This window comes from Penicillium subrubescens, assembly GCF_028828155.1.
Source record: "Penicillium subrubescens strain IBT 31985 chromosome Unknown utg000001l_segment0_segment0, whole genome shotgun sequence".
NCBI lineage: Eukaryota > Fungi > Ascomycota > Eurotiomycetes > Eurotiales > Aspergillaceae > Penicillium > Penicillium subrubescens.
Window position 1 is genome coordinate 1,408,429 of NW_026643151.1, and position 13,412 is coordinate 1,421,840.

General features: G+C 47.3%; 5 protein-coding genes across 5 annotated transcripts; 4 read left to right on the forward strand and 1 right to left on the reverse strand.

The window, feature by feature from the left end:
* The first annotated feature begins 1,286 nt into the window (after positions 1 to 1,286).
* Positions 1,287 to 2,951, forward strand: N7473_000425 (putative tetracycline transporter). Its single transcript, XM_057146365.1, has 2 exons — positions 1,287 to 1,374; positions 1,457 to 2,951. The coding sequence occupies exons 1-2, from the start codon at positions 1,306 to 1,308 to the stop codon at positions 2,723 to 2,725; spliced, it is 1,338 nt and encodes a 445-aa protein (XP_057014251.1). The 5' UTR covers positions 1,287 to 1,305; the 3' UTR covers positions 2,726 to 2,951.
* Positions 2,952 to 3,239: 288 nt separating this feature from the next.
* N7473_000426 (DsbA family oxidoreductase) lies at positions 3,240 to 4,011 on the forward strand (the record flags this gene model as incomplete). Its single annotated transcript, XM_057146366.1, has 2 exons — positions 3,240 to 3,284; positions 3,349 to 4,011. 2 exons carry the CDS (start codon positions 3,240 to 3,242, stop codon positions 4,009 to 4,011), a joined length of 708 nt encoding a protein of 235 aa, XP_057014252.1.
* A 300-nt stretch (positions 4,012 to 4,311) lies between these two features.
* On the reverse strand, positions 4,312 to 5,621 carry N7473_000427 (F-box protein; the record flags this gene model as incomplete). The annotated part of the gene is made up of 6 exons (XM_057146367.1): positions 4,312 to 4,797; positions 4,853 to 5,090; positions 5,139 to 5,187; positions 5,255 to 5,282; positions 5,348 to 5,384; positions 5,440 to 5,621. 6 exons carry the CDS (start codon positions 5,619 to 5,621, stop codon positions 4,312 to 4,314), a joined length of 1,020 nt encoding a protein of 339 aa, XP_057014253.1.
* A 383-nt stretch (positions 5,622 to 6,004) lies between these two features.
* N7473_000428 (uncharacterized protein) lies at positions 6,005 to 6,678 on the forward strand (the record flags this gene model as incomplete). Its single annotated transcript, XM_057146368.1, has 3 exons — positions 6,005 to 6,146; positions 6,188 to 6,322; positions 6,368 to 6,678. 3 exons carry the CDS (start codon positions 6,005 to 6,007, stop codon positions 6,676 to 6,678), a joined length of 588 nt encoding a protein of 195 aa, XP_057014254.1.
* Positions 6,679 to 8,698: 2,020 nt separating this feature from the next.
* N7473_000429 (ankyrin repeat domain-containing protein) lies at positions 8,699 to 9,349 on the forward strand (the record flags this gene model as incomplete). The annotated part of the gene is made up of 1 exon (XM_057146369.1): positions 8,699 to 9,349. One exon carries the CDS (start codon positions 8,699 to 8,701, stop codon positions 9,347 to 9,349), a length of 651 nt encoding a protein of 216 aa, XP_057014255.1.
* Between the last annotated feature and the right edge of the window lie 4,063 nt (positions 9,350 to 13,412).

Below are 13,412 nucleotides of genomic sequence, written 5' to 3' on the forward strand. Positions count from 1 at the left end.
CCCAACTTATTGGGCACTGTTCTCCCGTCTTATGTGCACAGTGGAAGTAGGTGAAAAGAGACTGATCATAAGAGAACAATATCAGCTCAACAGATATAAGGGTCGAGGAACTAGTAACTAGTAATTAGTGGAGGGTTAACACAGAATGGTCAAGTATGCATGGGAGTTCTAATCACGATCAAAAGAGATATCAAATTTATTTCATTATGCTAGGAGGTTGGGCAGTATTTACAACATTAGGTACACATTAGAAGATCGCATAAGAAAGGCAAAAACATTCGACAAGTAGAAGGGGATCGCGAGAGTGTTAGGATTCTCGTTGCTTTTCCATCTGATGCGATTGTTGAAGATCGTCATCAACAATTGATATGCAGGCTAATACACTCGCGCCGCATCGCAGAATACGACTATACACGTGCAGTCACCCTTCAAGTCACGTGGGGCAACTTTTTTCACAGCCTATCTCAGCATTAACCTATAGAGATCACCTTCCATTCTCAAAGAGTCTCACATGCGTATGCATATGCTGACCCATATGTTGACACGATGATTAACACGGTCTCCCGACCGACTAGTTAGTTATTCAAGGTAGCCAATTAGAAACTATTTCAAGCTGCAGAGTAATAGTAGGTTAAATAATGGAAGCATTCCTAGGTAGATAAGATCGATATGGATCGCTTAATGGATTTCTCAACCAAAGAAACATTTATGCCGAGATTATGTCCACCTTTGCATATATCCCGAGGCGGCAGGTACCGTCACCTAGATTATTACGGATTAAAATCAAGTTGCGTAGTAAACTCGTGGGCTAATATCCTTATGAATTCTCTTCATGTTGAGAGGAGATTGCACTCAAAACAATTACAATTATGGTGGTTGTTTTAGTAAATATAAATCATGCTCGACAGCTCCCCGCTAAATGAGGGCGTTCCGCGTGGCCGCTCCACTACTCAAGGTACCTGGCCTGGAAAACTCAGAATTTGCTTCTGATTGCCCATGTATAGCGACGCAGAGGAGATATTGTTGGCTTCTGCGATAGAGGTACAACTGTCACCGGTCACCGTTGTGTAGAAATTCTCCGAAAGGCAGAAGTCTGATTCTTCGTCGATCGTGGCCAAGGGATCTTGAGAATGTCGGTCGGTCCAGAGAGACCACAGTGTTTGTTGATAGTTTCCTCCGCTTCGTCATACCTGTTAACTACATCAAACGCCCTACCATCCTCCCTCTCTCCTTAACCTTCCTACCCTCTCGCCCCCTCATCTAATTGTCCAATTGCTACGCCTTCCCACGGCGCCAGCTCACATCATGGCTATCGCTGGCGCCCAACGAAAACAAGTCCTCAAGGTGTTGATGATCTCGCTCCTGCTGGACCTGGTACGATCCATCTCCCCCTCCATCTGAACCAACTTGACACGCTTAACACCCAGAGCATGCACTAACCTACAATCACCATTAGATCTCCTTCACATTCATCCTCCCCCTCTTCCCATCCCTCCTCTCCTTCTACCGCGCCCAAGACCCCTCCCCCAACTCCCTCCTAAACCGCATCTTCCACTACCTCAACGCCTACAAAAACGCCTTCGCCCGCCCCATCGACTCACGCTATGATATCGTCCTCCTCGGCGGAGCCCTCGGCTCTCTCTTCTCCCTCCTCCAAGCCTTCGCCGCACCCGTCATCGGTCACCTCTCCGACCGCCATGGTCGTCGTCGCGCCCTGTTAACCGCAATGGTCGGGAATATCTGCAGCGTCGCGCTCTGGGTGTCTGCGACGGATTTCCGCACGTTCCTGGCTAGTCGAGTCGTTGGCGGGCTGAGCGAGGCTAATATCCAATTGGCCAATGCGATTGTCGCGGATGTCACGGATGAAACGCGTCGGGGCGCGTCGATGGCGTTGGTCGGGGCATGTTTTAGTATTGCGTTTACGTTCGGGCCGATGCTTGGTGCTGCGCTGAGTTCGGTGGAGATTGTTGCGGCGAATCCATTTATCACTGCCGCGCTGGTCTCGCTGGTTTTGATCTTTGTTGAGACGGTTTATCTGTGGGCTTGTTTGCCGGAGACGCATCCGCGGTTTACAACGTTGAAGCAGGAGGATGTCGCCGAGTCTGATGGGAAAGGGAAGAATGGGTCGAAGGGTGTCACGCCTCAAGGACATACGAATAGCCCGGCTCTCCTGAATGCCGTCCACTTCCTCTTCCTCCTCCCATTCTCGGGTCTGGAATTCTCCCTCCCCTTCTTGACGGCGACACTTTATGCTGGAACCACCACAGCCAGCCCGGCCGCTTTGAACGGCCGCCTCCTTTCCCTAATGGGTCTGATCGCGTCCCTCCTCCAGGGCACGCTCGTCCGCCGTCTGCCCCCACTCGTCACCGTCCGAGCTGGTGTCGTCGCCTGCACGCTATCATTCTTCTGTCTAGCACGCGTCTCCTCACCATCGGGCCTCTACGCCGCAGGCGGCTTATTAGCCGTGACGAGCGCTACCGTTGTCACCGGGCTGAATAGTCTGGGCAGCTTTGAGGCTCGGGATGCGGATCGCGGGGCTGTGATGGGTCGACTCCGTGGCTGGGGTCAGGCAGGACGTGCGGCTGGTCCGATCCTGTTTTGTACGCTGTTTTGGTGGGCTGGGCGTGAGGCGGCTTATACCGTTGGTGGGTTGGCTATGTCTGTTGTTGCTGTAGCGGTGTTTGGGTTGTTGAAATCGCCTGATCTACATGCTAAGACGGAGTAAAAGGGGAACTATAACGGGATGGCTTTAGAGCGCTCGTCGGTTCCCTACAGCTTTTCTATCTTTAGAGGGTCGGTTTGGAAAACTTCTGGAAAGCAGCAGCTGGATTATGGTTGCTTGTTGTATTTCTACTTGACTAAGGATATATTGGAGTGATTCAATATCCATGCCTGCAGCAATTTCAATACAAACCTCGGCTTGCCTCGGTACAACCGCCATTCCACCACAGCTCAATCCAAAAATAGTTGGCCTGCAGAAAATTACTGTATCAAAAAAAGCCGCCTTCGGAAAATAAGCTATGATGAACGAGTGGATCCCCAACTGGCGCTGCTGACAAATTGACAGCCGTTGATTCTGCAGCCGATCTATAAGCAGAAGTACTTTGTCTTGTCCCTTGAAGCTTAAACATTTTACAAAAGAACCTAACTCTTTCCCCCTCTTCTCCTCTCTCGTATTCTCCTCTTTCTTTGTTTCTTCACCTCCCCCACATCCCCAAAGAGAGACACACACAACAAACATGACCAACTTCAAGATCCAGATCATCTCAGACACCATCTGTCCCGTAAGTACCTCCCCCCGCCCATACCACATTCCATCTCCATTTACTAACACCCTCCCTTCTTCAGTGGTGCTACGTCGGCTACCGCCGCCTTTCCCGCGCCATAACAGCACACAAAGCCAACAATCCCACCGACACCTTCACCCTAACCTGGAACACATTCTACCTCAACCCCGCCCTCCCCGACTTCCCCGGCGTCAACAAAGCAGAAATGTACACGGTGAAATTCGGTCCCGAGCGCATGGCAGCTATTTTCTCACGTCTATCCTCCGTCGGCGAAGGAGAGGGCATCAAGTTCAATTTTGGTGGGAATACGGGTAAAACGAGGGATTCGCATCGGTTGTTGTGGTTTGCAGGGCAATTGGAAGAGAAGAAGTCTTCCCCCTCTCCTTCTACTTCTGGTGATACTTCTGCGGTGGGCGGCTTGCAAACACGCGTCGCGGAAAAACTCTTCCGCGCATATTTCGAAGACGAGAAGAACATCACCGATCCGCGGGTTTTGTTGGAGGCTGGTGTTGAGGCGGGCTTGGATCGGGAGGCAGTGAAGAAGTTTTTGGATTCGGAGGAGGGAGGGGCTGAGGTTGATTCTGAGGCTAAGGTTGCGTCCAGACGGTTGGTTACTGGTGTGCCGTATTTCTCGATTCAGGGGAAGTATTCGGTGGAAGGGGCTGATGAGCCTGAGACGTTTTTGGAGGTGTTTGAGCAGGTTAAGGAGGATGAGAAGGCGTAGAGCTTTCAATTGTGCTGGCTTAATCGGGCTGTTGTCATCTAATCTTATCTAATCTGAGATTAGATTCATCAAGTATAATGCCATTTAATAATGGGTTCATATTTGTCTGAGCATGTTGACTTGGAATAGCTGTTACCTCCAAGTCACCCATTAATTTGAACCTCAATCTCCTGTCGTCCTCTGCTTCTGCTATGTATGATATCGACAAGTCGAGTCAAAGTGGATTTCCTGTTTCAAAGCTGAAGGCGTAGGCTGAACCCACCCTTATGGTTCTCAGATCAAATCAATTGAACGAGAAATTCAGCTATCTAGATCAGAGATACAAGCAAGTCCTTCCACGTACCGCGCTCTAATCTGCTCACAAACCCCCCAAATCCTTCTCCGGTTCGCAAATCCCAAAATGTAATCATCACTCTCAGATGTATAAGCACTCTTCTTCTGAATGTCCAGAAGTAGCTTGGAAGCTCTATCCTCGGACTCTTGGGATTGAAAAACATTGATGTCGTGAATCTCCCAGACCCATGGCACCTCAGACCTTAACCTGTCCCTCCAAAAGTCGCGCGATAAGGTCGTAATATGCATCGCCCACGACGCGGACTTCAGGGCAAGGATAGAGCCAGCGGGGAGGAGTTTGAATATTTCATGGCGTAGCTCATGCGGGAGCTTATCGAAAATATCTTCTCTTGGTGGAATTTGACTTGAATTGGCATTCTGGTTCAGGGATTTTTTGATAAAATCAAGGTCGGCATCGATCTGGGGAATTATCACCGGGTTGACCACCAGAACCTAATCAAATTCAGCTTTTCCTCACTTTGTCAAACAAGGTTCACAAAAAACTTACTTCATGACCTTTTTGCTGACACCAAACCTGTTCCGCACGAGGCTCTGGTTCGCCATAACTAAGCTGCAACCTAACATATCGACCCCCATTCAACCCTTCCAGAACATTGAATAAGACATCTCCCCGAATCTTCTTCCCTGGTTTGTCTTGCTTCAAACATCTCAGTAGGATATCGTGGTAGCAAATTGGGTGAAATGGGAATACATGAGGTTCTCCAATTTCAGCAAAATCATGATAACTAATAGAGAAATTAGAAATGTATAGCGAGAAGGGTGTAATTGCTTACGCAACCATAGGGATCTGATCTGCGTCCCTTCCGAGAGGAAAGTTTGGGTCTTGTGGCAATATTAGTTACTTCATCCGCTATTTGGACGAAGCCTGGAAGGTAAGTAAGAAGCGTACCAGTTCCCCCGGAAACTTCAATTCCGCCCTAAAATACACTGTCAATTGAGAATAACTTTGGAAATGCCATGTATCGCGCAGAGCTTGTCTTACATAATCCCAATAGTAGCCATTCCCAGTAATAAAAGACCTAGAAACCAATAATGAGAACGTGTCCATTAATATCAGGGGGAATAATAACAAACTTATCAACCCCACCCGCCTCTAGATTGAAACCAAGAGCACAGAGGTTATCTAGCCATCCCAGATCGCAGTCTTTCAGGACGTCATAGCGATAGGAGTCCTCTTCGGTTCCCTCTGGGTCCATTTCCACTTGACTAGAGAATGGACCACCACATATTGCACAGTATATCTCCCAACCGCCCATGTTGGATATTTATTTTCAAAGCTGAATATTGATTGTGAAGATGGCAATCACAGGGTACAATTGAAGTCAAGTTGTTGCGTGGGGGTAAAACCGAGAGGGAAACTTGCGGCTCCGTGGGAAATTCGTGTTCGCCCCACTGAGCACAGTGGTTATCCCACCACGAAAGCGGGGTGGATGCGGACATACAATAATATTATTAATAGCCAAGGTTTCGATCTTTATTAGAGCGATTACTTTATTGCCGGTTTTTCCGGCTTGGCCTCCCTAAGCTAGTTACAGTAGTTAGGTTGGCCCGAATCAGGACAGGACCTTAGGACTAGGCCGTCTACTTCCCTCACTTCTAGATATCACATTTCGACCACTCCACGGTACGCTAAATTGGGATGATGGACTATGCCGGGAGTCAGCTCAATTGGCCCCAGAGCGAAGCGAGACAGCCCATCGACGATTATGACGCGGAAGCCGAGGCTGAGGCCAACAAGCAACGCCGGAAAGTCCAGAACCGGAAGAATCGAAGGGCACACCGTCAGTATGCCCCTTGCTACTATGACATGTCCTATACTCAGAAACCCTTATCGGATTACGGCTCAAGCCAGAGACTCGGGCAATAGTCAGGAGCGGCGCCCATTCCAGGTTAGGCGCTGGCGCCTCGACGAGTTCGACCATATTCCCTCCCAAGAAATCTCGGGAGCATCTTCAGAGTGCGTAACAACCACTCCAGGCTTCTCTCTTCAACTGTCTCATAGGTACACAGGCATATCACCCTCCACAGTCAAGCGTTAAGTCGTCCTACGAGAATTCGTCATCCACTGCACACATCCACGCCCCCGTCAAATTGGACCCCAAGCCCTTTACTTTCCCCCTCTCCTTAGACCACCTCCTTCATCTCATCCAATATAACGTATTTCGCGCCTTCATATTTAATATGCATGCCCTCAACACCGTACCCGCCGACTCGACCATCTGCACCATGGCCTCGCCCTGCCGTGACGACACGGCCCTTTACCCCCTCAAGCCTGACATCCCTCCCTCTCTCATCCCGATCGCCCTCCAGTAAACTCGCTACCAGTCTGCCTGGATTAATATCATCCCCTTTTCCCACGTCTGCGACAATTTGATCAGATACGAAGGCCACTTCGACCCCTGGGAGCTGATGCAGGACCTTGTCGGTGAACTATTAACCTCGGCGCCCAGCCCCGCGGCAGCCAGGTGCCCCCGTTTCTCTCGACATTCCCGAGACTCAATGGCCCTTGACCCTTTCATCCGGAAGCGATCCAGATGAAGTGACCGCCGGGCGTAAAGGTCTCATTGTCTGGGGCGAGCCGCACGACATGAAGAGTTGGGAGCCACGCCCGGTTTTTTCGCGAAATGGGCATGGGTTGCGGAGGGCTGTGATGAGTTGGCAAAAACAAGCAACTACTGGAGGATGAAAAGGGGGGAGGAACCTTTCAGACACGCGATGTCGAGGAGCTATCCGCCACCACCGCTCTCGCACGCCGCGTCAAGTGGAGGAAAGATGCGTCAGTACTGGCGCGGTCGACATTTGCATGTGTTTTCTACGGTTCACTCCTCTCATATCGGTCTTGTATCTTGTACAAAGCCTGATAGGCATAACGCAAATGATTTTTCTTCGAAACTAAAAAAGTACTATGGTTCAAACCCGGAGGGGACGTAGAGATGTAGGAGGAATAATAGCCTATTATTTGTGTGAAGTTATACAATTACTGTATGGCCTTGTATGTATAGATGGGGCTAAAGGATCCAAGAGGAATGAATTTAGATGAGATGATTGAATTGCTTGAAGAAGACATAAAACTAGGGCGAGGGCCTGTTGAGGTGTCCTCGCTTTTAAATATAACTGTGGGAAAAGGGGTTGAAGTCCTCGAAACTCGCTGGCTGTCGTGAATCCTGTGTTAAGACCAAAGAATTCACGATAGGTACTAAGTCAAATCTACTTTAGTTGTATATTACCTAAATGCACAATCCTTGATAGCTACTGACTATCAGCTAGCCTTACTATCTTCAAGGAGTCTTTCCAGAGTCGAGCCTCGTTCTTAGTATTATACGTATACCCTGCAAACCCTACGCGAGCATCGCCGGGGCCAGAAGGGTTCGAATGAGCTTCTGCGTAACGGGATATGAGAACTTTGGCGGTTTGAAACTGGCTAGTAAGAATAATGGAAATAGGTTGGATGGCTTAGGACACATCATTTGGAAGCATCTGTGACTTATTTATCTTTTTCGCCTTCCGACTTCTAGACCTGTGTTGACAAAATTTGTTCTGCATTTAACAGCACTCGGATTTATCCGCTAAAGTCCAAAACACTAAGACGAGAGTGATGCTCAAATTTTTTGGTATTTCAAAGCACTGGATTAGTATTTCAAAGCACCAGTCTTCTGAAGATCACCTCGGAGAGACCTAGTTTTCTTCGCCTTTCTATAGTTCAGACCCACGATCTTGTGGGATGGCATTCCTGCCGCTTCTGGCCTAGCCTGCTGGACTAAATATGTACGACCTCCCGGAGCCTCCATGATAATTTCTCCTCTTTCGGCCTAGCTCGCGGGACTAGGTAGGCTTAAACAAACGGTTCAGACTTTGCGCTAGCCTTGATTTCTATCGCACGGAGTCACGGAGACAAAGGTTTTTTCGAAGTCCAACTTGAACCTGAGACCTTGGGAGCATTTGGGCATCTCGAACCCTTGGAACTATGCCATTCACACAACTTCCCCCAGAAATAATCCTTCAAATTGCGTCCTGGATTGACAGTGAATCTGATCTTGCATCTCTTGCTCAAGTTAACCGTGATATATACAACACACTTATCACAGAACTTTACCTGCGTAATGCAAAGAATCCGAAAAAATCAGCTATTATCATCGCAGCTCGATCAGGAAATTGTTCCGCATTGAAGAGAGCCCTTCAAGCATGGACAGTGGCTAGAGGTCCTTCCGAATTGCCGACTTCAGGTGGCCCCTCAAAATATACGCCTCTGTTATCTGCAGCAATAAGAGGACACCTAGAGGCAATAAGGATACTTTTGGAGTATGGAGTCGATCCAAATGAAAGGGACCGATCTATGCGTACACCACTCAATGCGGCGAGCACACGTGGGCATACTGCAGTGGTTGAGGCACTCCTAGCTCAACCGAATATAAAAGTGAATGCGTACGACACGGACAAACAAACTCCAATATGTGGAGCTGCACGAAATGGCCACGCAGAAATTGTGAAGATGTTACTATCAGCTGGTGCTCACGCCGGTTTTGTGCGCAAAACGGGATGGCAGACCCCTCTTCATTCCGCTATCCGGCACAAGCAGGCCGAGTTAGTCCGTCTGCTCGTCAACCGGGACGATGTTGATCCAAACGCACTAGGTTCAAATGGCACCCCATTGGAGACCGCAGTCGAGGCGAACGAAGAGGACTTAGTGAAAATTCTGCTTACAGACAAGCGGATAAATCCGGACCTAACAACGCGCTCGATGTTTCGGACACCGTTGTTAGAGGCTGCGTTAAAAAATAACGACGCCATGGTTCGCCTTTTACTCGAGGCCGGTGCAAACAAAGAGATCCAGGATTCTACATCTCTCTCACCTGCTATGTTACTTGATGCGCCTAGTGCAGAGGCTCGCCATGAACTCATTCGAGAGCGATCGTTGACGGGCATAAAGGATCATGATGCATCTGTATTACGGATGCTTTCAAGTCGCGATCTGTCTGAAAATTGACACGCAGAGGAGCATCTCTCGAAGCCTTCTTTGGGATGGGTCGATAACACTCTGCTTTTCCTATTACATGATTCCTCACTTTTTAACTCTCTTTCCGAGTGCACTGCGCAGAAGTCATCAATGTTTGGTGCTCTAGGGGACCCCATTTTGTCAGAGTGTATAACTCCGCAAGGACGGCTCGCTAGCTTTTTATTATATTATAGTCAAACAGATATAGCTCTCTCCATTCCTCTGATAATAACTATTGCTAACACAAGAAAAGTTATACACTGATCATCCTTATCTTCCGAAGGTCCTAAATTTTTCTACCGTCTTTAATCTTCACGTCTCCAAAGGCTACGCTTCTTACGAATATTCCTTCGCAATATATACTAATTACTCCAAAGAGGATGTTATGCCAAGTAATCGCTTATAGTTCATCGCAACACCTCGTACAGCCTCGAACCTGTTAATCCGCAGTTTGGCCACCAACTGACAGCCCAATACTACCCAAAGAGAGTACGTCTTCTACCAGTATTAGATGCATTAGAAGAATCGGGATGTGGCTCACCATATGTTGACTGGGTTTTTATTTTCGCTCCAGAATTCAAACTGTCTTTTGATATTCCATTATTGGGCTCCAAACTTCTTCGTAAGCTTCTGTGGTATCTTGTTTTTAGGTAAGTTCGGAGTAAGGTGATGCTATAGCCAGACTATACTTAACCTTAACAGTACGTCTTGAGTTGCTCGGTTCTCAGCAGTTCTCTTTATACAAATTCTCTACACAAGTAATAATAAGAATGTTCCTAGTACATACGACCATAGGGTGTGGAGAACAGGGCTTCCCGTCCGCTCAGCCGTACTTAAGCCACACGCCGGCCAGTTAGTAGTATGGTGGGTGACCACATGCGAATCCTGGCTGTTGTATGTTTTCGTTTTTGTTCCATTTTTCTTGTTCAACCTGTCTGGTACAGTGTCGCCAAAACTAAGTGAATTTTGGTTTGCAGTTTCGGCATGGGGTGAAGGCCGGTCAACCATCAAACTTAATCGAGATTTAATACGCCATAGAATCATTGACCAAGAAGACAATGAAACATTTGAGATTGACATGCTAACCCAGTTTATATATTTCCTGTTGTCTGTGCTCTGTTTAATTATGCTTAAAAAAGTTTACTTGATAACTGAGACAGTATTCGTCATAGACCACAATGTATTTTAGCATTGTAAATATAAAAAAGTGAAATTCTATCTTAGTGGTGATTCTATATTTTACTCCTCTTCTCAACCTGACCACCAATAGCTTTAACTAGACAGCCGGGCACAGCAACGCAAAGCGCATTGTCCAATGACCGTTACCCTAAGAAAGTACAGCAGTCATTCGAGCGGAAAGAATGCGCACCATTCTCGAAAGGAGGCTCACCATCGACAGTATCGCCAACCAGGATATCTAAAGCTAGTGAAGTGGCCCATTGCGCCATCGTCGGGCTAGAACGGTTATAGAACATTAAGTAGGGGTCAAATTGCATTCTGTGCTTCCTATAGCTTGTAATGCCCTGTGGGATAGAAGAGGGTAACGTAAGGTGTCAGTCGAAGATGAGAAAACCCATCTCCGATGCGCCCTACAGCAGATTGTGACTAGCTTCCTATACTATACTATCTTCTGTCGAAGGTCACCTCTTTCTTTGTTGTGACCGAGCTGCTTTCATATAGATTCATGATCAATCAAGAATGTTCTCTATCAAGCCGGTTGAGGGGGGCGCCATATTGTTTCGGATAGAATAAAAGCCACCACACATAAGACTGTCCACTCACCCACCGCTTAGGTAGGCTCAAGTGGCAGAGCATTTCCAATCTCGAATAGAATATGTTATATTGAGCCGTTCATTCAGCGTGCCTGTGTGTGACGGGATGCATATAGGTCCATCTTACCGAACCTGAGCGACCGGAAATATATCGTACCGATATGCGTGTCCAAAAACAAGCCGGTTCTGCAATAAAGACGGATTTCTCATCCCTAGTCTAAGCGGAGACAAGCGAACACAACATGTATCAATATACTACCGCCCATTACAAATACCACAAAAATAATCAAATCCCAGGCCAGCTGACAATCAGAGGGGCGGGCCAGAAGGCAAAAACAATAAAAAGGTTGACCAGACTGGGGCTCGATCCCAGGACCTTGTCGGTGTTAACGACACGTGATAACCAACTACACCATCCGGCCGATGCTATATTCATGCAGCAAATATACTGCTATATGAATCCATTCCAGCCTTACTAGTGTGGTATATCTTAGCACTGGTTTATAGCCTCTTGACGAGCAACTACACCATCCGGCCAACTCTGTAGTCATGACTTGAAGATATGTTATATGAATTAAAAACAGAGTTAATAGTGGAGCGTAATCGATTAACTTTAGGTACAAGGAAATGTTATCTACTCAGTAGCTGTGTTATGATATACCCTGGCATGAGGTTATTCCCAAGTGTTGGTGCCTCAGGCTTCCCGGACCTGATAAGCCGGCAGGCTTTCTGTGGAGGTTCGCTGGGGCTTCGTCATCAGTACGTGTACGAGCTCCTGCAGAGAACCCTTGACAGAGGTTACACAAGACCCCGCTCCTATCCTTCTACCAAGGATATATCTCCTTCCTGTTTGAGCGATGAGACTGTATATATTGACCCATGTTGGAGAGGTTTTACGATCCTCAAGAAACAGTCTTTGACTATCTCACACTATTGACTTGGCCCCATTTCTCCTACCTGATTGACATGCCTCTATCCTGACTTATAGAGTATATTCTTACACTAGATAGCATAATTAATTAGTAACACCGAAGATTAGGCTATATTAGCTATAATATTATATCACGCCTATTAGAGTATATATCAAACGTCACAATTAAAGATATATCTTCGCTAATTAGCTATTGCGAAGTATACAAACTAGCCAATTTAAGGCTGGGTGACGTCATTGCTCTGGGCCTTCCCCAACGTACGTTGATATTCTAACGTGTTTTAGAGATAGGTTGGACATGAAAGTGAGACTCAAATTAGCATCGCTCTGAATAGACTGTCGGATTTACGCTGTGTGCATAAACCCTGATGTGGTGTGCTTGTAGGCGCACACAGGTCGATCGAATACCACGATTATGGAAGAGAGACGAAAGTGCAATAGAGGTGGGTCGGCAGCGAACAGGTTGAACAGTGGAGGGTCAACACAGTTTAATCAGAATTGCCTTGAGCTCTATTCGTGAGTGAAAATGGTGTCAAACTTATTCAATTTAACTAGGGAAACAGGCAGTATTTATAACTTTGGGTACATAGCAGAATGTCACAGGAAAAGACTGATGAAAATCCGAAATAATATGGGGGCATACGAGAGTGTTAGGAAACTCGTTGCTTTTTCCATTTGATGCATTAGTTGATAATCAGCATCGTATATCATGAAGCGGTGTATAGGGATGCAGATTTATGCATCCGATTGCATTTAGCGCGCGCATGCATGCATGCGCTCGCTTATTGCGGGATACGCACACACACACATGTTGACATAGACAGCATATCCTAACTATCTGTACCTCGTAGCAGTTATTCGTGTTAAAATGGGGCTCAAGGGACCGCAGGAAAAGGAGACAGAAACCGTGAACCCGCGGATGTTTATTGGAAACCCTCATCAATCAATATCAATCCCAGAGCCACTCCAGCGATCCCAGAAGTACTTCAGTCATCCGGAGATCCTCTGTTGACCTCTAAGAATGGCTTGAGTTTCCAGGAGCAGTAGGGTTACGAAATTACCCAACAAGTTCCTGAATTCGATAGGGCTGTGAAAGAAAGGAGTGGATCCGTACACGAAACTGCCGTAAAGTTTCTTCATCCATGCTTGAAAGAATTCCGATCCCATCAACCCTTCCGTTGATCCTGGGATGGCCAGTAGCGGCTTCTGGGAACTTTACCTATAGTTCCAGGAGCAATATAGCTCCCCGAAGAGGTGGTTACACTCCCAGGAAGCTAACCCTGATCCTGGCTTTTGAGGGACTCTAATAAAGCTTCAGTTCAGTGGCAAACCTAAGGATGTCTGCATTAGA